This window comes from Apium graveolens, chromosome 2 (genome assembly GCF_009905375.1).
Source record: "Apium graveolens cultivar Ventura chromosome 2, ASM990537v1, whole genome shotgun sequence".
Taxonomy (NCBI): domain Eukaryota; kingdom Viridiplantae; phylum Streptophyta; class Magnoliopsida; order Apiales; family Apiaceae; genus Apium; species Apium graveolens.
Window position 1 is genome coordinate 10,561,460 of NC_133648.1, and position 13,934 is coordinate 10,575,393.

The 13,934-nt window shown below is 36.5% G+C and overlaps 1 protein-coding gene across 1 annotated transcript; it reads right to left on the minus strand.

Annotated features, from left to right (window-relative positions):
- Window positions 1-12,091: 12,091 nt before the first annotated feature.
- LOC141685399 (uncharacterized) lies at window positions 12,092-12,544 on the minus strand. The gene has a single exon (XM_074490504.1). The coding sequence runs from the start codon at window positions 12,542-12,544 to the stop codon at window positions 12,092-12,094; it is 453 nt and encodes a 150-aa protein (XP_074346605.1).
- Window positions 12,545-13,934: the final 1,390 nt, after the last annotated feature.

A 13,934-nucleotide genomic window follows, 5' to 3' on the forward strand; every position in this document is an offset into this window, starting at 1 on the left:
GGAACCCAACAGTTGGCAGCACAAATTTCATACAACAGAGCTTTTGCTGACTTCTTGGCTGGGCCACCAAGGGAATTACTTTACAATTAGAAGTATGAAAAATAATCAAATACAACTATATCTGAGTTGATCGATCATTACCTGTACTGTAACACCCTATTTTTAGAACAATAAAACTACACAATATAAATAAGTCTAAATTATATTAAAATGCAATGGTGTAGCAAAACCGAATAACATATCAAATCCATGGTTTAAACCTCCAATAATAATAATAGAAATAAGATATAAAATTCACTAAAATAAGCTTTCGAATTTATTAAATACACTAAGTTAAATCTCAACTATATACGGGGTGTCACTCATTACTCTGCCCGCTTTACCCCCTAGTTGCCTGCAAAAAGGAAATAATAACGAGTGAGCCAAATGCTCAGTACGAATATAATTTTAACAAATGATAAAATATAAATACGAATAGGTTGTGTCCTACTAACACAAAGACTTAAACTGAAAATGACAAAAAGGTTAATAATGTAGTTTTAAAACAATTTATCAATATTCATAGAATCAGTAGGATAACAATTTAAAGCAATTGGCTAACAATGAATTATAAAGTAAGGCTGAATAGCAAATAAGGTGGGTACAAATATCGGTCTCTTACACAAAACTATACCCGCCAAACTCCAATCACCGTCAAAGTATAGGACAATGGTTCCTCGGTAATCTAGAAGAAAAAATAAGGAATGTAATATACATCCCAACAATATAATAACGATCATGATCAAATCACATCTCATACCCCAGAGACGCGCTCGTATACTCACCCACCGATACGAGTTGGTGCCTAGTTCACCTTTACTCCGAACTCCATGTGAATATTATCCGTGATTAACCCACACAGATCGATCTAAGAGCCCAATAAATAGGTTACAAAGGTCGCTTGACTCGTTATAGGAAACGAAACAAAGTAAAATAATGTCGCAAGAAAAAGGTGAACTAACAATGTAAACGAGTCAGGACAACAATAAATCCAAAAATAAGGAATTTGAAACAAAATCAGAATGCGTACAAATAGGTACACATTGGATACAATTAGCTCGCAATGTTATAAAATGAATTTAACAATAAATTTAACGAATATTTTATTATTTAAAAATGAGAGAGAAATAAAGAATTCGTACCTCGAGTAGATAATAAACTAGTCCGACAATGCTAAGGTAAATCCGCTAAAAGAGCTACACAGCTACTACTCCTCATTTAAATCTAGAATCAATCCATAAATATAAATTAGATTATGCAAAGACAACAACTGAGCATCAGTCCTAGTTTAACACCATTCGATTACTGGTGTTGGGTTTTGTGGAGTCTATTAATTAAGCCCATGAAAATAGACTATTCAGATTCAGATTAGTTTATGGATTAGTCTACTTTTCAGATTTGGACTGTAATTTTGATTTAGGCCTAGTTTCTTCTCTTATAAATACTCATGTAATTGTAAAATCATAACACAACAAATTGTGAGAGATCAATACAAAATTAGTGCGGCTTGTGGAGTAGGAATTTCCGAACCACGTAAATCTTTATCTTGTGTGATTGTCGTTTATTTTCTTGTTCTTGTCTATTCGCTTTGGGTTTTGCTTTCGTTGTTGTATACTCAATAACTGGTATCAAGAGGTTTTCAGGCGAGTGGGAGCGATGGCAGAAGACGGGAAGGTAAAGATCGACAAATTTGATGGCAAAGATTATGGGTTTTGGAAGATGCAAATTGAGGATTATTTGTATCAGAAAAAACTACATGAACCGCTGGAAGAGAAGAAACCAACTGCAATGAAGGATGAAGACTGGAAGCTTTTGGACAGGCAGGCTCTAGGGGTTGTCAGGTTGACTTTGGCGAAGAACGTTGCTTACAATATCGTCAAGGAAACGACAACTTATGGTTTGATCAAGGCTTTGTCAAACATGTATGAGAAGCCGTCTGCTTCAAATAAGGTGTATTTGATTCGCTTGTTAGTTGCCACTAGATTGAATGAAGGCGATTGTGTTGCTGATCATGTGAACGAATTTAATTCCATCCTAGCAAGATTGGCATCGGTGGATATTAAATTCGATGATGAAGTACAAGCCTTGTTGTTGGCATCCTCATTACCAGACAGTTGGTCGGGATTTGTCACTGCTATAAGTAATTCATCTGGAAGCGGTAAGATGATTTTTGATGGAGTTCGAGATTCGATTCTTGGAGAAGATATTCGTAGGAGAAACTCAGGAGAGTCGTCAGGTTCCTTGTTGAGTGCTGAGAGTAGAGGCAGAAAGTTCGAAAAGGGGCAAAATAAGGGGTGTAGCAGATCGAAGTCACACAAGAGAGGACAATCCAAAGATCGCAAGGATATTGTTTGTTGGAATTATCAGAAGAAGGGTCACTTCAGAAATCAGTGCACGGCTCCCGCTGCTCCAAAAGGAAAGAGTAAAGAGGATAATTTAGCTAACGTAGTTGAAGAAGTGAAGGATGATGATGCTTTGATTTGTTGTGTTGAATGTTCGGTTGAATCATGGGTTATGGATTCTGGTGCATCATTCCATGCTACCCCTTGCAAGGATTTAATGTTAAATTTCAGAGTTGGAAATTTTGGTAAAGTTCGTCTTGCTGATGATGAGACTTTGGATATTGCGGGCATGGGAGATATTAATATCAGAACCTCTTTTGGAACTAGCTGGATGTTGAAAGATGTAAGGTACATTCCTGGACTGAAGAAGATGTTGTTATCTGTGGGTCAGTTAGATAAGGAAGGGTATCGAGTTACTTTCGGAGACGGACAGTGGAAGGTTATAAAGGGGAATCTAGTCATTGCTCGTGGAGAGAAAAAGGGGACTTTATACATTGTTGAACAATCTAGCTATGAAGCAAATACAGTTGCTAATGAGATTGAGTCTTCAACTTTGTGGCATAAAAGGCTTGGTCATATGAGTGAAAAAGGTATGAAGCTGTTAACTTCGAAGGGGAAGATTCCAGAGTTGAAGAATGTGGAAGTTGGATTCTGTGAGCCATGTGTTCTTGGAAAGCAGAAACGTGTTACTTTTGTAAAATCAGGGAGGACCCCCAAAGCTAAGAAGTTAGAGCTAGTTCATACAGATGTATATGGTCCAACAACAGTTGCGTCGTTGGGTGGATCTCGCTACTATGTCACTTTCATTGATGATTCCACTAGAAAGGTATGAGTTTATTTTTTGAAGAATAAATTAGATGTATTTGCTACTTTCAAGAAGTGGAAGACTGAAGTTGAAAATCAGACCGGTTTAAAAGTGAAGAGTTTGATGTCAGATAATGGAGGTGAATACAGTAGTGATGAGCTTAAAAGTTATTGCGCAGAATTTAGGATTAGAATGATTAAAACTATTCCAGAGACACCACAACAGGATGGTGTTGCAGAGCGCATGAATAGAACCTTGAATGAGAGGGCCAAGAGTATGAGATTACATGCAGGGTTGCCAAAGATGTTTTGGGTTGATGCAGTTAGCACAGCTGCGTATCTCATAAATAGAGGACCTTCAAGTCCTTTGGGGTTCAAGATTCCTGAAGAAGAGTGGCAGGAAAAAGAGGTAAATCTTTCACACTTGCGAGTTTTTGGTTGTGTTTTTTATGTGCGTGTTAAAGATTCCGACAGGGACAAGCTTGATCCGAAAGCAAAGAAGTGTATCTTTATTGGTTATGGCTCAGATGATATGGGTTACCGTTTTTGGGATGAACTGACTAAGAAGGTCGTTAGAAGTAGAAATGTTACTTTTAATGAGAATGCAGTGTATAAGGATAAGCTTGTAGTCGATTCTGAGTTTACAAAGGAACAACCTGAGAAAGAGGAAGCAGTGCTTGAAGATATTACAGAAACAGATCTTGCAGGAAATAGTGGGAGTTCGGAGTATGTTGATGACAGGGTTCCGGTTTCTCCACGGACTGAGGTAAGAAAATCTAGCAGAAGTGTGAGGCCACCACAAAGATATTCTCCTTCAGCATATTATATGTTATTGACCGAGGACGGGGATCCTCAGTGTTATTCAGAGACAGTACAAGTGAATGATTTAGTTCAGTGGAAATCAACCATGGATGAGGAGATGAGTTCTCTTGAGAAGAATGAGACTTGGTCTTTAACAGAGTTACCAGCAGGAAAGAAGGCTTTACATAATAAGTGGGTGTTCAGGATCAAAGAAGAACATGATGGCAGCAAGAGATACAAGGCAAGGTTAGTAGTCAAGGGTTATCAACAGAAAAAGGGTATTGACTATACCGATATATTTTCTCCCGTTGTAAAGATGACTACAGTTAGAATTGTGCTAAGTATTGTGGCTATAGAGGAGTTACATCTAGAGCAACTAGATGTTAAAACCGCGTTCTTACATGGTGATCTTGAGGAAGACATCTACATGGTTCAGCCAGAGGGATTTCAGGTAGCTGGGAAAGAAAACCTTGTTTGCAAGCTTATAAAAAGCTTGTATGGTTCAAAGCAAGCACCGAGACAATGGTACTTGAAGTTTGACAGCTTTATGATGAAGAATGGGTACACGAGGAGTGTTATGGATCATTGTTGTTACTTTAAACAGTTTGATTCATCTTATATCATATTGTTGTTGTATGTTGATGACATGTTGATAGCAGGATCAAATATGAGAGAAATCAACAGGTTAAAGAGACAGATGTCTGAGGAGTTTGAGATGAAGGATATGGGTGCAGCAAAACAAATACTTGGTATGAGCATCATAAGGGATATAACTGAAGGTACTTTAAAATTATCTCAAGAGAAGTATGTTGAGAAATTGTTACAGAAATTCAGTGTCCAGGATGCAAAGACCAGAAGTACACCGTTGGTGAGTCACTTTAATCTCACAAAGAAGCAATCACTTAAAACGGATGAAGGCAAGAAAGATATGGCTAAAGTTCCTTATGCATCTGCAGTTGGCAGTTTAATGTATGCTATGGTGTGTACAAGGCCAGACATTGCTCATGCAGTGGGAGTTGTTAGCAGATTTATGTCTAATCCAGGAAGAGAGCATTGGGAAGCAGTCAAGTGGTTGTTACTCTACTTGAAAGGCACATCCAAGGTTGCACTATGTTTCAGTAAGAAAGATGTTATCTTGGAAGGGTTCTCTGATGCAGATTTGGGTGGATGTTTGGACACAAGAAAAAGTACAACGGGTTATATTTTCACTTTGGGTGGCACCGCAGTTAGTTGGATGTCTCGACTTCAAAAGAGTGTTGCTCTTTCAACCACAGAAGAAGAATATATGGCTATCTCTGAAGCTAGCAAGGAGATGATTTGGTTGAAAATTTTTCTTGAGGAGTTGGGCAAGAAAGAGGCGGACAGTGCTTTGTATAGCGACAATCAGAGTTCTATTCATCTTGCGAAGAATCTCGTGTTTCATGCTAGGACGAAGCATATTCAGCTGAGATATCACTTTACAAGAGAGTTGATAAGCAATGGTACTTTGTCCTTGAAGAAAATCCTTGGTTCAAAGAATCCTGCAGATATGTTGACTAAGGTGGTTACGAATGAAAAGTTGAAGCTTTGCGTAGCTTCAACTGGCCTTCAGAATTGATTGATGAGAAGGCGCTGCACTAGTTAGAGTTATTGATTGAAGAATTGATTTTACTAGACTTACAAGAGTGAAGTGAAGATTGGCCAGACTCCAAGTGGGAGATTGTTGGGTTTTGTGGAGTCTATTAATTAAACCCATGAAAATAGACTATTCAGATTCAGATTAGTTTATGGATTAGTCTACTTTTCAGATTTGGACTGTAATTTTAATTTAGGCCTAGTTTCTTCTCTTATAAATACTCATGTAATTGTAAAATCATAACACAACAAATTGTGAGAGATCAATACAAAATTAGTGCGGCTTGTGGAGTAGGAATTTCCGAACCACGTAAATCTTTATCTTGTGTGATTGTCGTTTATTTTCTTGTTTTTGTTTATTCGCTTTGGGTTTTGCTTTCGTTGTTGTATACTCAACAACTGGCTGCCACAAGTTCAACACCAAAATACATAACATCAAATCCTAGTACAAGTAGTGCTTCAGAATCATACTATAGTAATTACTAATAATTATGCTTCTGATTACCAAACCGTGAATAATTCACATACATATAATATTAGAAATTATCTTAATAGTAGATCAATTAATAAAATAAAATAATAATACATGTTTATAACCAAATACTGAAATGAACATATAATTAACAACAATAATATTGACCGTTACTAATGTTGTACACATAGATCATATATATCCTGTAAAGTAACATACACATATAATTTATGCAATGTTTATAGTTACAACTAAACTTGATATAAGTAGATACAGTAGCTAACTAAAATAGACACACAAGTATAGAACATGTACATTTAATTCCTAGACACCGCTAAGCCAGTCAACACTCATCAAATATAGTGGCTAAAATCGACAAAATATGTTAATTAAATAATAAATTAAAATATAGAAAATATAATTCTATTTGTATATGATAATCAAAATTATGTGTAAATAAATAAAAGACAATCACAATAATTAGCACTTTAAAAGCTAATATAAAATACATAGCATCCATTAAAATATTATTATCCGGTAAACATAATTTTTAGTGAGCAAAGCTTATATAATACTATAAGGTTGTATATCGAATTCACACATAATCAGAAACTACAAAGTGAATGCATGCATGGGTCAGGTTAACTACAATCAAAAATAACAAATGACTATTTAACATGATTTATAAAATTCACATTTCCTTTTAAAAATCTCTTACATTAATATTAAAAATACAAAATTTAAATTCCAAAAATGTTTTTTTTACCGCAAGATACCAAGATTCTAAAATAAAAACATCGATCTACACAATTATAAATTACTATAGTAATTATTACTTATACAAAAATAACTATTATAAAATATGAGATTAAAATGCAAAATATAGATAAATAATTATCACTACTACAAAAATATTATATTGAATCATTTATTTAATCAAAGAGCAATAATTACAAATCCTACCATATATATTATGGAACCAAATTTATACTAAACAAATTAATATAAAATATTTTAGCAAGCAATGGCAAGAACACTTGCTGGCACAATTCACTCACAAAAGTCACTAATACAATCTTAACGAATGAGCTCAAAATATTGATACTGCATCAAAGTTACGGGCAAAAGTTATCTAACTTAAAAATAAATCATTGTTAATAAGTTTAGAGGGTACTGCACCATCACAATTAAATAAAATAAGTATATATTAGTCACTCTTCTCAACCCACTAATGAGTTTCTAGTGAGTATAAAAAATATGATGCCGCCAAGATCTCGTATAAAAGGATGCAGATAAGTTTTATAAAAGTGATAGATCTCTGAACGAATTTCTATCTTCATCAGTAGTCAACTACTAGCACTTTAATCCTTATCTACTGCGTATCACGAGTAACAATCGTTTTAACTAAATCCTTTTTAAATTCTATAATTATACATTAAATATATTTATTTAAATTGAATCCCGTGTCCAGAAAAATGGCACTGATACGTGACTCCAATAAGTCTCCAAGAGCCTGAACAAAAAAATTAAGTCAAAATGAAGAATAAAGACAACTAAACAAGTTTATTTGTGTCGACCACTATAATATATAAAAAGAAACATAAATAATGAGATAAATTCATATACATGGAGAGCGAAGAGTTTCAGTATTTACTTTAGGGCATGTGGGCGATTCAACTACATTTCCACTTAGCTGAGGCGTTCTAGAAAACTCTGACATATTTTTCCATGGACTTGCAGAGGTCACTAGACGCTGAAATAATGAATTTGTGCAATGACCGATGTATTCCAATGTTTGCAAAGGAAATATTGTTTACACATGTGGATCTCCATTCGGTCAGCTGGCCAGGCTTTAGTTTGGGATACACTGAATATAGATATGAAGTAATTAGATAGTCGAGGACAGCATCTCCTAGAAACTCCAGTTGTATGCCCATCCAATTAAGAAAAGCAGCTGTACATTTGAAGCCACTGTCTACTATGAATGCTCCAACAAGAGCTTTCACGACATCTGCTATGGATTTCTTATGCAACAAGTGGTGAGATTTGGTGCATCTAAGATCCATATCGGCACTTGTCACCCTACTACAATGTCACGAGTGAGTACTCTTTTCCGTTTTAATGTTAAAAACTACTGAGCAAGGCCGGCCCAGAGTGTAGAATTGGAAAGGGTCAAATGATTGATCTCGTATGTATACCTGAAATTTATCATTTTAACGTTAACAAAAATTGTTTGGATACTATAAAATTCCTGTAGAGTAATATCAATGATTTAGACTCTCTTTGTAACACCATTTGTACCCAAAATAATCAGTTCCAGGCAATCATGCAAGAGAAAAAGTTGTTTGCCAACAGTAAATTTGAGGAATGCATCACCAAGAACTTCGAGCCTTTCAAGAGAGAAGTGTTCATTGCATATTTCAGTAGTAAGTGCTTCAAGGACCTGGACATCATTGTCAGAATATTAAACCTCAGTTATGGGTTAATGACAGAAGGTAACAAAGATAGTGAACTTCCAATATCTTTCGAGAACCCGATGATCTTTAAGACACAAATTTCGGGAGTTAATTCAACAAAATTCTCCTCTTTTTTTTTTGTGATTCTGCATGAGATAATATTCAGTAGCTGAACACTAGTAATATAGATTTCAGTCATCCAACCTCATGCTCCCTTATTTTGGCTTTCTTTCCAAAGTAAAATTTTGTATTTTCTTTGTATTTTTCCATCCTCTAAACTGCCCGGTCTCTTACTTCGTCCCACAGCTTTAGGCTTGTCCTCAGACCTTCGATGTTGGATATTTCATCAAAGTTAATAACTCTGTGAGATGGAGACCCGGTTTTCATTAGGAGCCTAGCCTCCAAACCATAGGCGAGCTTGAAAGGGGTTTTCCCGGTTCCTGTTCCGGGATAGTTCTGTATGGCCATAGAACCTTCGGGAGTTCATCCAGCCATGTATTTTTGGATTCTTCTAGTCTTTTATCCAGAGAGCAGGCACGCCCGCGCCTGAGGAGCGCGCCCGCGCCCATGTTTCCAGAGAAAGAGCGCGCCCGCACCTGACACTTGCTGCAGAATCCTGATTTGAGTCTGATTGGGTGATTTGAAGAGTCTAGGTGATTCAGGGATTTATATATAATGAAAAAAAGATGTTTTTAAGAAGAAGGAAGCCGGGGAGAACATTAAGAAGACCTAGAGCACACGAGACTGCTAAGGAGAAGAAGAATTAGTTTCATACTTTTGTATTCTTCAATTTAGGCGATACTTTGAATGCTTGTTTTTGATTTGTTCTAAACCCTAGTACTTTTTTATTATCTTGTAGTATTCTGAACTTATTTAGTACCATGTTTTCATTGGAACCCATGGTGACGATGCGTTCGATCATGAACTAATCGTTGTCATGAGGTTTTAGCAAATTTATTTGTAGATTTCAATAGTTGATTGTTCTAAATCTTTAGTGTGTGGTGATATATGATTTCCTAGTTTTGTTGTGCTTATTCTTCTTTGATGCATAGCTAACATCTAAGATAGTTTTTTAATCTATATTAAAGCGATAGTGAATATAAACGTTTAGAACTTGCCATGCTAGCATATGTTTATGTATGAATTGACATGCATGATGCGTAGTGTAATTTTAACCATCTTACACACACTATGTAATCATAATAGATAACTTGTTCTTAAACCGTTATGTTTTCAAATCTTATAGACATATAGGGTTTAAGCAAAATTGGTGTGTACTCAACTTCTATCTTGATTGTGGATGTTTAGTAGTAGGGTATACGTATATCGAAAGATAGCATATACTAATTTCGTGTTATCTGATTAGTTATCATCACCATCGCATACTATGGATAAAGACATAAACTTTGAATGAAGTATTTAATGAAGTTAGAATCCCATATTTTATTCTCATATAAGTAATTCACTTTTAATCTCTTAGTTAATGCATGCTATTATAATCTTGTAAGTAGTTAATCAACTAAAATTTGTTACTTGTCTTAGTTGTGAACGATAATCATACATTGTTGGATAAGTGCATAATCTGAACTTAACTTAAACCAGTCTCTGTAGGAACGAACTCGACTTAAATCTTATATTTTTGCGTCTATTTTGTTGCGAAAACTCTCATATGGACATGATGACCTTTCTCAATGCGGTCCACATATTCTTCATCTTGAGAGAGGAGATGCAGGTGCATTTTCACCTTCCAATGGTGATAATTATCTTTGTCCAGAAATGGAACCTTTACTCCAACATCTTTTCTTCTAATCTTGTTAGTTGTTGTGATATTTAAACTCCTTGTTCTTCGAGAGCTTGCTCTGATACCAATTGTTATTCCCAACCAATCTAACAAATAATTACAGAAGGGGGGTTGAATGTAATTCTGGCTACTTTTTAATTTTAAGAACTGTTCTACCTTGAATATATAACTGTGTTTAATTTAGCTAAGGTGCAGAATAAAAGTATTGAAGAAATCAAACACAAAGTAATCAAATACAAGTATTTAAAAACTTTCTGGTGGATTGAAGTTTTCCACCAGAGATATATATAATTTTGAGAACTCTGTGATGCAAGATTTGCACACAGCTGCTTACATGTTGAACTTACAAAGAACATAAAAATTCTTTACAGATATAGCTTTATCTATTTCTCTGATAATTGCTTACTAAGTTGGATAATGTCCTACTTGCTACACTTGGTTTATATATCACTAAGTTACATGATAAAAAGACAAATATATAAGACAAAATGTTTCTAGTCTAATTTCATTCTTCTTCATTTCTCTATCCAACATCTTTGAATATCTTCAATTTATCATGGAAATAGAAATGCTTCTTTGTTATCTTAAACCTGCAAATAGGCTGCCACATTCCATTTGCATACAATCAAAGCATGTGGCTGTTAAGTCACTATCAACTGCTTTTGAGTTTGATCATCCATTGAAACTCTAGTTGATCATCCGTTGAGACTTTAGTTGATCATCCGTTGAGAGTCTGGTTGATCATCCGTTGAAGCTCTAGTTGATCATTCGTTGAAACCTCGTGGAACATCCGTTGAGAGCATCTTCAAAGCAGTTAACTCTATTTCACTTATACAAGATTACAAGGTATCTAATATTTACAGTTTAGCCAACCTATCTTACATATCAATCTAGTAGTCAATATGACTAAGAACATTCTACAACATCTAGTTCTCTAAGGCATTACAGTATACAGAAATGTGCTACTAATCTCATTAATACATAAATTACCCTTTCAACGGATGTTAAAGTGATCATCGTTTGAAAGCTACAAAATCACTAAATTAAATCTACTAAGGTATTTTGTTTAACTTATCATCAAATACACAACATATTCCTAACAGGTGTACCACATATGACCTTTTATGTTTGATTCCAAGCTCTTTGAGATATGCCTCGAAGTTCGATCCTATGATCTGAGGTCCATTATCCGAAACCAAAACCACAGGGATCCCGTACCTCATGACGATAAAGTCCATGAATTTTATGTAATCTTGCTAATTAATCATTCGCATAGCTTTTGCTTCCGCCCACTTGGTCATGTAGTCGATTACCACCAGGACATAGCGTAGGTCTCCTTTGGCCCGGGGAAAGGGGCCCATGATATCTATGCCCTAAACGATAAAGGGGACCGAGGAGAGTACTGATGCTGGGAGATTCGGGTTTTACTTCGGCACATTGATGAACTTCTGACATTGGCTGCATTTCTTGACATATGCAACTGCATCTGTGTGGATTGTTGGCCAATAGTATCCCTGTCTGATGATTTTGTAGGCCAAAGCTTTTGCTACTAAATGATCATCATAAATGCCCTCATGCACCTCTCGGAGACAATAATCTGCTTCATCCGGGTCTACACACTAGCCTTTTTCTTGTCTTTGGGAAGAGTTCCATCTCTCAAGTAGGCTATGAAAGAAGTCATCCAGTTATCCGGGCTAGTAATGCGTAAGATTTCAGCCCGTGATGCTTGGTTTCCGGAGTTCTTCGAAATAGACCGAACTGCTTAGTCTGTTGTATTTTGTACGAGATTGGAGAGCTCTTTTTCTTTAGAATTTTCCTCTCTGTTGATCTGAAGGATTGTTGCATCCGGGATGGTTTCCAGGATACCCCTCACCATGTCTTGGTATTGTGCATGTTTTTGGTCTTTGGCGATGTACTCCCCTTTCGTTTGCTTAATCACAATCTGGGAATCACTGTGGATAATCAGGGTTGTTACTCCGAGAGATTTTGCTAGCCTGAGCCTTGAGGGTAGTGCTTCATATTCAGCCTGGTTATTTGTTGCTTTGATGGAGAAGGTAACTGCTTGCTGTATGGTAAATCCTTCCAGACTAGTAAGGATGAGCCCCGTCCCGGAGCGTTCAGCTGTTGCTGATCCGTCGATGTATAGTGTCCATGCATTCTTGTCAGGAGCTTCATTTGGTTTATTGAGATTGTTGGTGCTTCGGGGAAGGTGCATTCCATAACGAACTCAGCTAGTGCTCGGGCCTTTATTGCAGTTCGGGGTACGAACTTGATATTGAACTGGCTCAACTCAATTGCCTAGTTTACCAGCCTACCGGATGCGTCAGGTTTGTGAATGATTTTGCGGAGTGGTTGATCCGTGACCACTTTAATTTCTCGGCCTTGGAATTATTGCCTTAGTATCCTACTTGAATGCACGAGGGCAAAGGAATTTTTTTCCAAGTTTGGGTACCGAGTTTCAGCATCCTTGAGAACTTGGCTGACATAATAGACAGGGTTCTGGACTCATTCTTCTTCCCGAATAAGAGCAGACGAGATAGCTCTCGGGCCAGCCTCTATGTAAAGAGATAGGGGCTCTTCAGGCTTGCCTTTCGATAGAACTGATGGGGTTCATTAAATGTCTCTTAACTTCCTCAAATGTTGAGTCGTACTCCGGGGTCCAGTCTATTATTTTTTGTTTCGGGCTCCTTTTAGCAATTGAAAGAAAGGAAGACATCTCTCTGCATATTTTGGGATAAACCTACGAAGGGCTACTATGTATCCTGCCAACTTTTGAATGTCCTTCTGGGTCCGGGGTATTTTCATCTCTATTATTGAATTTATTTTTTCTAGGTTTGCCTCGATCCCTCTTTCGCTAACTAGGAAACCAAGTAATTTTCCAGAGGGTACCCGAACGTGCATTTTTCCGGATTGAGCTTCATGTTGTATTTTCTTAAGTTGTCAAAACACTCTTTGAGGTCTTTGATATGATCCAGGACCGTGATTGACTTAGATATCATGTCATCAACATATGACTCTATGTTTCTTCCTAGTTGGCTTTTGAAGATGGTGTTCATCATTTTTTGATAGGTGGCTCCATCATTGATTAGCCTGAGTGACATCATAATGAAAGCATATACAACCCGGTGGGTGATGAAATCTATTTTTGTGATGTCAATCGGGTTCATCTTGACTTGGTTGTATCCCGAAAAGGCATCCATGAAGCTCAGCATAACATGACCCGTAGTTGTATCAATCAGCTGATCGATGTTTGGAAGGGGAGAAATCCTTAGGACATGCCGAATTCAAAATTGTGTAATCAACACACATCCTCCACTTTCCATTCGACTTTTTGACCAACACGACATTTGCAAGCCAATCTGAATACTTAATTTCGTAAATGATATATACCTTGAGTAGTTTTTCCACCTCTTCATCTATTGCCTGTTGTCGTTTCAGGGCGAAATTTCTTCATTTCTGTTTGATTGGCCTTTGTTTTGGATCTACATCCAAGCCATGCATTGCCACTGATTCATCGATCACAGGCATGTCTTCCGGTGTCCAAGCGAACACATCTACATATTCTTTTAGTAATTCTACAAGCTCTTTCTGAAAGGTTGTTTCCA